This window comes from Echinops telfairi, unplaced genomic scaffold (assembly GCF_000313985.2).
Source record: "Echinops telfairi isolate 266 unplaced genomic scaffold, ASM31398v2 ScPeMD7_5;HRSCAF=22, whole genome shotgun sequence".
Taxonomy (NCBI): Eukaryota; Metazoa; Chordata; class Mammalia; order Afrosoricida; family Tenrecidae; genus Echinops; species Echinops telfairi.
Window position 1 is genome coordinate 25650212 of NW_022103901.1, and position 12090 is coordinate 25662301.

The window sequence follows — 12090 nt, forward strand, 5'->3', positions numbered from 1 at the left end:
GCCGCCGCTGTCCGGGGCGCCCAGCATGTCGGTGCACTACACCCTGAACCTGCGCGTCTTCTGGCCCCTGGTGACCGGCCTGTGCACCGCGCTCGTGTGCCTCTACCACGTCCTGCGGGGCAGCGGGGGCGCCCGGGCCGAAGCCCCGGACGGCGCCGACTGCGGCTTCCCACTGCTCAAGGCGGCCGTCCTGCTGCTCCTGGGCTACGTCCTGCTGCGCTGCCGCCACGCTGTCCGCCAGCGCTTCCTGCCCGGGCCCCCCCGCTCGGGGCCCCACCCCGCCTTGTCCCCAAGACCCTTCGGAGAGCCAGGCCTGGGCGTCTTGCTGGAGAGTTACTACGAGCACGAAGTGCGCCTGTCCCCCCACGTGCTGGGCCACAGCAAGGCGCACGTCAGCCGGATTGTGGGCGAACTGGTGAGGGCTGGCCGTGCCCGCACGTCCCGAGGCCCCATCCCCGGGGGGGCGCTGGCCTTGGCCTTCCGCGGAGACTTCATCCAAGTGGGCAGTGCCTACGAGCAGCATAAAATCCGACGGCCCGACGGCTTCGACGTGCTGGTGCCGCTGCGCCTCCCGCCGCTGGTGGCGCTGGAGCCACGGAGCCTGGGCGCGGAGGCCGCGCTCGCCCCGGCTTTCCGCGGCTGCTTCTTGGGCACCCTCAAGGCGCCGCCCTCGCCATCGGGGGCCCCCTCGGGCCACTGGCTCCGGGACTGCAAGCCCTTCACGGACGGCTTCTGCGTGCACATGCGTGGGCGACCCCACCTCTCTGCCATGCTGGTGCTGCGTTGGTTTCAGGCCCACCTGCAGCGCTGTCTGGCCACTGTGCGCTACAGCTTGGAGGAGCGCTGTCGGGTCAGCCTGACCCCCGGCGGCCTAGAGCAGCCGCCCACCCTGCACATCCTGCCCTGCCGCACTGACTACGGCTGCTGTCGGCTTTCCATGGCCGTGCGCCTGATCCCCGCCGTCCATCTGGGCGATGGCGCGTTCCTGGTGGCCCCACTGCCGTTACCGTCTCCTGGCGGGCCTTTGTCGGAGCTTCCAGCAGGTCTGCGCCCCGATGCACTGTGGGGCGTGAACACAGCGCGCCAGGAGCAGAGGCTGCTCACCTGGCTGCAGGAACGGGCCCCTCCAGGTGCCTGCTACCTCAAGTGCTTGCAGTTGCTGAAGGCCCTTCGAGACCTGGGTGCCCGCGGGCTGGACCCGATGGCTGCCACCCAGTGGGGCCGCATCTTGTCCTCCTATGTGCTCAAGTCTGCGCTGCTGGCCGTGCTCCTGAGCAAAGGGACACCTGCGCAGGCATGGGAGGAAGTGCACCTGGGCGAGCGCTTGGAGGAGCTGGTGCAGTTCCTTCAGGACTGCCTGCTACAACGCCAGGTGCTCTTCCACTGCGTCCTGGGGCCTGCGCGGGCAGCTGCGGAGTTGGGCCCCCTGCCCAAGGTGCTGCGTGAAGCCGACCCAGTCGACCTCCTAGCGCATTTCGACCATCACGCCCGGGAACGTGCGGCGGCCCGCTTGCTGTCCACGTGGAGAAGGCTGCCTCAGCTTCTCCGGCCCTACGGGGGTCCCCGTTACCTTGCCAGGTGCCCCTCACCGCGTAGTCAACTCAATCAGAGATTCCCTGAAGATGAAGCATAAACCAGACAGTGTCCCCACATGGCCAAAGGCTCCCCAAAGCTTCTCCTGTGGCGTGAGGGGGAGGAGGGCCATTCAGCAGGTTTCATTGGGGGAAAATGAGCTGCAGACCAAACCCAAACCTATCTCACTGCCATAGAGTCGACTCTGACTCACAGCAACCCTGCAGGATAAGGTAGAACTGTCCCTGTGGACACTCCCACTCCGTGAGAGAAAGCCACCCATCTCATAGCACAGAACAAACTATGTCACCGGTGCTCCCTGTCGGAGCCAAGAACTAGTCTTAATGTTGTGCTGTGTGGAATGATTCTATCCAAGGCCTGCCGTTATGGGAAGCAGGTAGAGGAAGCAACAACTAGCTACAGGGGAATGTTCCCTCTATAGCTTCTTAAGACACAGCACCCTCTTGCTCCTAAACTTAAAAGAAGCGTATGTTTTTGACATAGCTACTTAGTAGGTACTTGGTTGCCCCTGGTCATTATACTTATGAAATGGGCAGCCTTGCTGAATATCTCTTCAGGGCACAAGCTGGAATAGAGTCCAGCCAGTGAATTGGGAGTCAGGCACAATGTAAAGTAGCAACTTGCATGTATGAAACAGCACCGGTGAGAGTTTAACACAAGTTGGTTTTGGAGAAAGATGTATCTTACGTCTACAGAGTTTGTCTCCAGGGTTTGCTGCTGGTTGGAGATGGAGACTTTTTTTGCATGGAGATTTCTTTCTGCTTTAATAAGAGAAATAAGAGGAAATGCTGGTTTGCAGTGCCCAGGATATAATCTGTGCTCTCAGTCCACGTTCAGTGGTGGCCCGGCCTGAGGGTACACCTGTCCCTCTCCCATTGTCCACACGGCCAGTTTTGAAGACCTGTTGGTTCTGCCCAAGCCTGGCCAAATGATTTGTTTACAGTTTAGAATCATGGGCTCTCTGCTTGAAGAGCAGAGGGGGAAATACCAGCCAGGGAAACACACTGAGGACATCTGTTCTTTGTTCTCTTTGAGCTTAAATGTCATCAGGCTGAGTGTATTTTGAGCTCCTGTTGAAGTCTCCTGTCCCTTCTTACCCAAATTTTAACAATCCTGAATTTTCTATCGACTAACTCTAAAGTTCTAGCTTAGAATAGTCCAGCATCCCCTAGGAGCCAGGGTGGTGCAAGTCATTTTCGATTGGCTGCAACCTAAAGGTTGGCTGTTTGAGCATGGGTGCACCATGCTCAAAGAACGGCCTGGCAAACTACTGTGGCATAGATTACCCCCGAGAACTCTATGGGGCAGTTCTACTCAGCTCATGGAGTTACCGTGAATCTGAATCAACCCACCAGCAATGGGTTTGGTTTTTAACTTTTATCATCCTTTCCCCTGATTGGAAAAACAAGTCTCAGTGTTATACTTCGGGATTTCTTACAGGTAAAAGTTGGAAGAAAAATCAGCTGTTGAATGGGGGCCAGTGTTTCCTTGCTGAGCTATTTTCAGGGGTATCTGGAAACCTTTTCACCTTAGGGGACCCATTAAGGCACTGCAAGAAATCGTTGTGACTGAAAGGCTCACAGGGACTTTTCATCAGGGCTGTATAGATTTCTTAGAGCCTTTGACACCATGGGCTGTAAGAGAACTAGCAGGGACTGATGTGCTGTCTCTTTGAGGTTATTGTGGAAATGGCTCCCCTGGTACCACACAGGTCATTCCTAGTCTCCAAGGTGAATGTTAGGTCATAAGGTACTGCATTTAGCAAATGGGTCAACCTATCAACTTCCTGCAAAGCTACCAACTGCACAGTGTTCTTTAAATTAGTTTTTAAAATAAATGCTAAGAGTAAATCATATGTATGTGTGTGTTTTTATACACACATATACATATATGTTCTTTAATATATATATATGGACTTTTAAAAATTCATGGAAATTGGAATGAAAAGAGAATGGAATTTTTCCATGAACTTTTTGACAAATATACTTCTATACCCAGCCGCACTTTCTCCTGTAGTCCTTAAGTCTCCTGGGGGACAGCAAGGCTCTCAGAGGATTATAAAGCTATAAAAGTGGAATTTTCTAATTTTTTTTAAAAGCTGACTTGATGGATTTCTCTTTTTAAATTTTGATAGTATTTTGAAGCATATGTCTAGTAGCATAGTGTTCTTGTAGTTTTTTATAGTTTAAGTTCCCAAAGCCTCAACCGTCCGGTTAGAGGGTTATTATTATTTTTTAATTAATGGGGCATTGTATTTGTGAATCTTGAAGATATCAATGCTTTATTTAAATGCCACTCAGAGCATTGTTCTCTGTAGGTGGTGACCCAAACCTAGAGATTTAGATCAATTTTGATCAATGTTTAGTCATCCAAAACATGTACTATGTACAAATGAAATAATATGGCATATTTGCCAGGTGTGATCATTGCCCAAAGCACTTAAATTAAGCTCAGTTCTGTATTTGATTAGGGCTCTGTCACAGCCTCCATTTAAAATGTGTACATTTTTTGGTGTGTGCTTAGTACTGGAGACTCATAGATACAACTATTCTCAGACAGGAAGGCTCAACATTGCTCATGTAACTTTAAAAAAAAGGGAGGAAAAAAAGAAAAAAATTCTAACCAGCCCCCGGAGAAACTGTTTCGGGGAATATGAATCAGCCCATTTTGGTCTGAAACGCCCTGTCAGAGCTTCCAGTGGCCAGCCTTGGGAGCCATTCCGGAATGCTTGTGGGTTGGGAGCAGGAGGTTGTCTGTGTGTGAAATGAAACTGAAGCAGAAAGAGGGAGAATGTGAGGGAACCAAAGAACTCGGAAGAATTCTGGAAGGGTGAGCTCAGATGGAAGTGAGGGGCGAGGCGGCATGGACATTGTAGGAGGGTGTGAGACGAGTTTGAGTTAGGTTAGAAGACACATTTTTAGGTGTGTGCAATTACAAACTAGGAGGGGTTGCACACTCAGCCGCTTGATTTAAAAGAAAGTGGGGGTGGGGGTTAGCAATCTAGTTTGTTTTTTGATTTTCAAAGTGAAACTTGATTGAACAAATAATTGTAAAATGTTCAGAACACCACGTGGGCCAAATAAACGATTTAATTGAACCCAGGGCTACCAGTTTGCGACCCCTACCTTACACAGCTAACCCCACTAAGTGTGTATAAGGCTGTATTTATTGTTATGGTTACAATGTTGTTATATATAGTTGGGGCTTTGATATTTCAAGTCTTCTTTGTCTCTCAGAGCTAAGCTGTATTGTAGAAACAACTGCCAAAAAAATTAACACTGTCACAGATAGCACTTAACTCCATTCCCAGAAGGGCCCAAGAGCTCCTGCATCAAACCAACCAGGATTGGGGAGGAGGGGAGGGTAGTTGTCGGCATTTCTTTTCCGGGTGACTGGGTGAAACTCCTTGGCTCTGTTGGAGTTTACAGATGAGTAATCAGGAAGGATTGCAGAAGAACTTGTTTCTTCTCTATTTGTATTTTATTTTTAGAATTAATTAAATTTTAAAATGTTTTTAAGTGGAATTTTAGCCAGTGCCTTAGCAATGATCACAGGTGCCCTTGAACACCAGCAAACATGATGCTAGCCCTTGAGCTTCAGCCTCTTAGGGTTGTTACCACTCCCATGATCCAAATGACCCTTCCTGCCTGAGTATGTCTATTCCTGTCAGGTATCTGAGGGAAATACCCTATCATCCATCTAAAGTGGTGCCTTCTAACCTCTTGGAGCCTGTTAATTGAGCCTGACCACCGGCTTTTCCTTCTAATCCCCACCCTTTTCGGGGGAAGATGGGAAAAAACCAACCCTCATGTTTCCAATGTCCTTTGAGAGGGAAGCAAGTTCAGTGTGTGTCCCCGTGGCAAATGTTAATTTTTTTCAAACTAGGCGTCTACTGCCATGTTTTTGTACCTACGTAGCACAGAGTTTGGTGGGGATAATGCAAGTGTAAGGTGGGAGGGGGTGTGACTCACCCCTGCAACCCCATGTACAGAGAGGCAGGGTGTGCCATGCAGCTAAATGGCATCTTAGCTGGCTTCTGAAGGGTCAGCAAGGAATAATTTTAGCGGGTTTTGCTTTAAAACCGTAAAACATGCCTTGAGGTAGTCACTTGACATAAAACATTCCTAATTTGTTATTGTAATATGTATGTGATGACCCCAAACTGTGTGCTAGGGTGCTGCCTGTTGACTGCAGTCAAAGCATACATTTTGTTCCAGCATCAGAGGCCAAAGACTGATTCGGAGACAGTTCATCTGTGAAAAATATACTGGGATCCCACCACATTTCCATGGTCCAGTTAGTTGAAGCCTATCCTTGGTTTTCTGTTTGGGGTGGGAGTCGTTTTGCTTCTTTTAATCATATGGATAATTTGAGAACTGTGGTCTTTTATACGTTGCTTTATTAATAAAGGAACTCGTAGAAACTGCTGGAGTGGCTGTCAGGTCTTGCCTGTGTTGACTGACGCTGACCTGTGGTGCTTCACATAAGCCTCAGGGGCTCTCGGCCTGAAGGTGCTGTGAGGTTTTCCAGGCTTGGAATCTGGGAACCCCCAGATTGCTCACACAGAATTGCACTGAGATGGGAAAGGAGGCCAGTTCATAGTTTTGCAGGCTTGCTTTCTGCCCTGCCACCGCCACCTCACCCCGGTTTTCAAGTGCTTCCTTAAAAAGCCCAAACCCAAGCCTTCCTGCCCATTCAGCCTCTAAGGCAGAGTAGAACTGCCTCTTGGAGTGTCTGAAGCAGCAGATCTTTCATGGGAGAAAAGCATCACATGTTTCTTCAATGGAGCAGTCATTGGATCCCAACCACTGACCTTGCGGTTCCCAGCCCATCTGGTAACCCACTACACTACCAGGGCTCCTTATCTAAAAAGAGCCACCAATTGTCACTGAAAGGCAGGCAGTTTTAACACACCAGCCACCCTGGGGAAGAAAAACGTAGCCTCCCATCAAGTGGATTCCAGCTCAGGGCGACCTTGTAAATCTTCACAGGAGGAGACAGCCTCACTGTCTCCAGGGTGGGCTTGAACTCCCAGTCTTACGGTTAGCAGCCCAACACTTTACCCACAGCACCACTAGGGCGCCTTTCTGTCAATACTGGAAACCCACAAGGTCCATTCTACTTTGCTCTATACGGTTGCTATGAGTTGGAATTTGGACTTTTCCCCTTTTCCTTATCTAGGACGTTCTCCTCCCACCCGTTCCCTCTCACCCCCACCTCCCTTTCTCTCCCCACCTCTCCCTCCTGTGTCCAAACACAAGAGTCACGTCATACCCTGTGGCTAATTTATAGTTGAAGAATTTTGCTGAGAAATCGCTTAGGCCCCCAGGCCCTCTCCAAACAGCAACATTCGCTCATATGAACACCCACCGAGTGTGCAGGCAGGTGGTAGCTTGGAGGCCGAGCAGGAGGGCCGTGCAGCCCACCACGCCACCAGGTGGAAGTTGGAGTCTGCAGCCACAGCCTAACTCTTGGGGGAGACTTGTTTAGGGGAAGGACTTGGTGGGGTGTCTTCTTTTTTTGTTTAAAGATCATTTTATTGGGGGCTCGTACAGCTTTTATAACAATCCATACAATCGTATCAAGCACATTTATACATATGTTGCCATCATCATTTTCTAAACATTTACTTTCCTTTTGAGCCCTTGGTGCCGGCTCCTCTTTTTTCCCTCCTTCTCTATTTTGTTTTCAATGAGTGTTTATTTTATTATTATTATTTTTTTAAAGATCACTTATTGGGGGCTCTTACAGCTCTGACAACAATCCATACATCAATTGTATCAAGCATATTTGTACATATGTTGCCTTCATTTTCTAAACATGTACTTTCTATTTGAGCCTTTGGTATCAGCTCCTCTTTTTTGCAACGAGTGTTTATTGAGCTCCTACTCTTCCGGGAACTCTCCCTGTGTTGGTTTGTTTTTTCCCCCCAACAGTTTTATAGGCACATAATTTACATACCATACAATTCAATAGTTCAATCATTAAGTTATATCAATAGGCATTGGACATTGGACAGTCTTAGAGCATACCCCCCCACACCCCATGGTTCAATCGCCTTTAAAATTAGTTGTGCAATCACAATCAGTTCTAGAGCTCTCTGCTCTCTCCCTCCTTCATTATTTACTCCCCAAATCCCCTTTCCCTCCCTATTGCCCCACCACCCCTGCCTTCTCTATAACCCCTTGTATCAGTTATTCTCATTATACATCCACCCCTCTTATGATTCACAGCCGGGATTCCCAACAGAAAACAATAAAAAACAAAATCACACTAAGGTGGTAAGGTTAAAAATCATAATAGTATAAAGACAACAATACACATAATTCATAAGAAGGAAAGGACCCCCATCAACATTCAAAAAGCCAGGGAAGAAATTTCTTGTCATGGAACAAGTACGAGACACTTGCCCCCAGTACAAATTCAGGTTGCGACTATAGGGGGTGTCAGCTGACCAAGTATTGGGTTCGATCCCGCATCATCAAGATTGAAATGCTTGCCTTTGGCTCAGTCTGACTAGATACTCTGCGGGTGGGTTTTGGGCTCCCATGGTCCTCCATGGTCGTCTACAAATTGGGTTTATAATTTTATCTCTGGTCCTTTTCTCTTCACCATAGTCAAATTTTGTGATGTCATCTTTAGATCACACAGGCTGGTGTGCACGCACGGCAGGGACAAGACAGGGTGCTTTCTCACTCAGGAGCTCGTGCACCGAAGGGCAGCAGTGCACAAAGCCATTTCCATGCCGTGTGGGGCGCGTGCCTGGGGAGGTATGAACGTTCAGAAGGAGGGTACCCGTGCAGTTTGGGGGTCCAGGGAGGGCCACTCAAAAGAAGTGACATCTAGCCGGAGATCCAGATGATTAGAACTTAGGCAGCTAAGGGAACTGGGCTTGAAGAATGTGTCATCAGGCAGAGAGAAAGGAGGTCCATTTCAGTTTGGCAGGCAAGAGGCTGGGCCTGTGGGCAGAGGAGCTTTAGTGGCAAAGGATGCTCGGGGAGAGACAGGAAAGTACTAGCCACCCAGAGTTCTGAAGCCAGAGCAAACCACCTGCAGTTCCAAGGAGGTACAGGTTCTGACTCAGCAGTTCCGCCATGGGGACAAGTCCCGGCATGGTGTCAACCATGCATGCTCCAAGGCTAAACCAAAGGCTGGCGTTGGCAGTTCGAACTCACCCCATGATGCTGCAGAAGAAAGTCCTGGTCACCTGCCTCCCAAAGTATTAAGGATGGATGCGCTCTACTCCGTAACTCCTGGGGCTGGCGTGGACCAGCGCGGGCTCCATGGCAAGGGGGCTTGGTTTCGGATTTGCGGTGGGCCTGAGGCTCTGGTATCTAACAAGCGGTCAGCTGAGGGCGAGGACGCAGGTTCTGGCCCAGCACTTTGATCGCAGAGTGACTACGAGGCTGTCCCTATGGCGAGCATCAGGCATCTAAATGTGAGATGGATTTTGACGGCAGTGGGGAGGCACTGGTTGCTTTCGACAAGGAATGGTAGGGTCACGTTTGGGGGTGGCTCACTCGGGCTTAACATGCTATTATCCAAGTATGATTTTTTTTAATGAAGGTTCATTGAGCATAGCCATGCCCATTGGTCACATCATTGTCTCTTGTAGCTTTCCCTTCACAACGGCAACGTGGAGTAGTCGCACCGCTCCAAAGATTTGCTCTCTGTTCCTTTGCAGAAAAAGTGGCCAGGTGCTCCCGTGGCCTGGGTCTGGCCAGGGGGACCTGCGGTGGGGACAGAGACAAGTTCCTCCACAGTCAAAGCCGGTGTGATTAGGGTGAGCCCTTCAGGAGCAAGGCACCTTGTCCTCAGATCCTACCTCTTAGACTTCTGAGCGGTGCATCTCTCTGCAAGTTCCTTCTTTCTCTGAGCTTCGACTTCCTCATCTAGAAAATGGAACTAAAACTAGACCCTCCCTCTTAGGACAGATTGAGGACTGAGTGAGCTTACCCCCGTAAGCAGTCTCAGAAACCCACAGGAGCTGTGCTGCCCTGGCCTGAAAGGTCACTCTGAGTCAGAACTGACTTAATGAGTAGTGATTTTGGGTTTCTTTGCATGCAGGGCACTTGGCATGTTAGGTAGTTAGCATAGGGACTGGGGCGTCCATCACGCATGCTCAGAGGTTCAAGCTTCTGACCAGGCAGAGGTGGTACACCTACTAGGTGGGCATTACACCTGGATAGGCCCATCTAAGCCAGGTGAATTTGGTTCAGCCAAAGAGGTCGACCAGTATTGTCCACCACGCCTCCCAAAGGGGCCCCTGAAAAGCCAGAGGTTTGGCTCTGGGCTCTCTTTCCCAGCGGCTGCTCCACAATGCAGCACAGCCAGGCCGTGGTCTGGAGCAGCCAGGCCACAGTCCCGCAGTTGTGCCGCAGACTCTGTCTGGCTTGAGTTCCATTTACTGTAGAACCTGAACCTGCTTCTGTTCTCTATAAGCCCACTGGGATCACAAACCAGGCTTCAGCATGAATTCTTTCTCGCGTGGAGCCAAGGACCGAGGTATATCTCTCCCCCAGAGATCTAACAGGCACATATGAAGCACCCTGTACATCAGTATGGAGTCCCTGGAAGGTAAACACATAAACTCGCTTAGCTCTAACCAAAAGGTTCCACTCCACCCTACAGATCCCCTGGGACTTTCTTTTAAGTCATCCATTTTAATTGACCATAACTCAGAGCAGGGTTTTTTAAGTTCCTGGAAAAATCCCATGATCCGTTCATCCCATTTCCCCATGAGCTTTCTGAAGCCCCTCTATAATTCCAGGAATCATGAGGTTTTATTTTAAATTAGAAAAAAGAAATAGATTAGAGAACCCAGAATACTTCCTCTTATTGGCCTGGATGGTGTCACATGACCACTTTCAGCAGCAAGAGAAGATGGTAAAGAGACCCTGGCATATGGCCCATTGCAGCTCTGAACCAAATATGTAGGAAACATGGATATTAGTGGGAAAATAAGTCTGCCAAGGAAATTCTAAAGACAAAACCGCTGAAGATTCTGTTAAAGAAGTAAGATGCCATTTTAAAATACGCACGCAAACTCCCACCACCTCCAACTAAGCTAGTTGTCATTTAGTTGATTTCCAACTTACAGACACCTCATGTGTGCTCGCTCCACAGGGTTTCCAAGGCTGTAAATTGCCAGGTCTTTCTACAGCGACACCTCTGGATAGGTTTGAACTGGAAAATAACCAAGGGCTTAACTGTTTGAACTCATCAATATCTCTTGCCATAAATTTGTAATTTATACCCGCCTGAGACCAAAAGCCTTTAAAAGTGCTCCCAGGCAAGGTTGTCCTTTTTTGAGGACTGAGGTGCAGACTACCACGTCTCAGTGGTTTCAGTGGCCTCCTATGCAGGTAAAAGTTGGAAAACGAATAAGGAAGACCCTAGAAATATCGTGTTGGTGAGAAATATTGACTATATCATGGACTACCAGGGGGATAAACACATCGGTCTTAGAAGAAGTAAAGCCAGAAAAAGCGGGGAGGGGCATCCAATGTGGCCAGATAGCCAGAGCCTCTGGGAAACCTACAAAGGAATTTTGAAAAAAGGTGGACAAGTTTCAGCAGCCTTAGTTCTGAGCTTCCCCCACCCCGCCCCCAAGGAAAGGAAGCTTCTGCTAATTGCATCTAGTCATCTCAGACAACAAACTTTGGGATTTGGAAAAAACCCACAAAAAAACAAATGGTACTCAAAGAAAGGGTTCAACCCGAACAACAACAACAAAAAGGAAAATTATATAAGCATGCTAAGCAGTAAGATAAAGATAAAAATAAAGCAAAGAAAGTATTAACAAAAAACTATAAGCAAAAGGAATACATACAAATTATCATGAGCATTGAAACCAATGTCATCATTAAAAAACATAACAAAATGACAGCAATAAAAAATACTTATCCATCTTGTTGACTTCCTCTTTTACACTGTGGTAGTCACATAATTTCAAGGTCAACATGATAAAAGGTCTATGGGTGGAGTCTAGCCTGTCAATCAAGCCACAGCCTGATGATGCCTCCTTGTGGGCATGGCCTTCTCATGAGGATTCTGGGAACTTTCTCTCAAGTCTACCATCACTCTCTCATTCTCTGTCATTCTCTCTCTCTTTCTCTCTCTTCACCTTCCTGTTGACAAGTCACATGGAGTCTGCTGAAGGCAGCCTGAGCCCTGGAGATGAGTCCACCGCCATTGGATCTACATGACTTGGCACCCACCGGTCTGTGATCGTCCTGCATTCTGAATCATTGTGTGTAGTCTGAAGAGAGATTTATGGTCTAGTATCAGACTTATGGCATAGTATCGGACTTATGGACTTGATCGGGACTGGGCTGGGATGTTTTCTCAATATTCAATTGCTCTTTGATATAAAGCTCTCTCTTACACACATATGAGGGTCTCTGGGTTTGTTCTCCAGTCAATCCAGGCTAACACACACTGCTGATCTATTGTACCTAGCATGACATCCCTTTCCAGGGACTAGTTTCTCCTGAT

At 48.7% G+C, this 12090-nt stretch overlaps 1 protein-coding gene across 1 annotated transcript; it reads left to right on the forward strand.

Annotated features, from left to right (window-relative positions):
* Positions 1 to 25: 25 nt before the first annotated feature.
* On the forward strand, positions 26 to 3486 carry ITPRIPL2 (ITPRIP like 2). Its single transcript, XM_004706090.2, has one exon. The coding sequence runs from the start codon at positions 26 to 28 to the stop codon at positions 1631 to 1633; it is 1608 nt and encodes a 535-aa protein (XP_004706147.1). The 3' UTR covers positions 1634 to 3486.
* The last annotated feature ends 8604 nt before the right edge of the window (positions 3487 to 12090 follow it).

Coding starts and splice junctions, on each gene's coding strand:
- ITPRIPL2 (XM_004706090.2), top strand. CDS start 26: ATGTCGGTGCACTACACCCTGAACCTGCGCGTCTTCTGGCCCCTGGTG.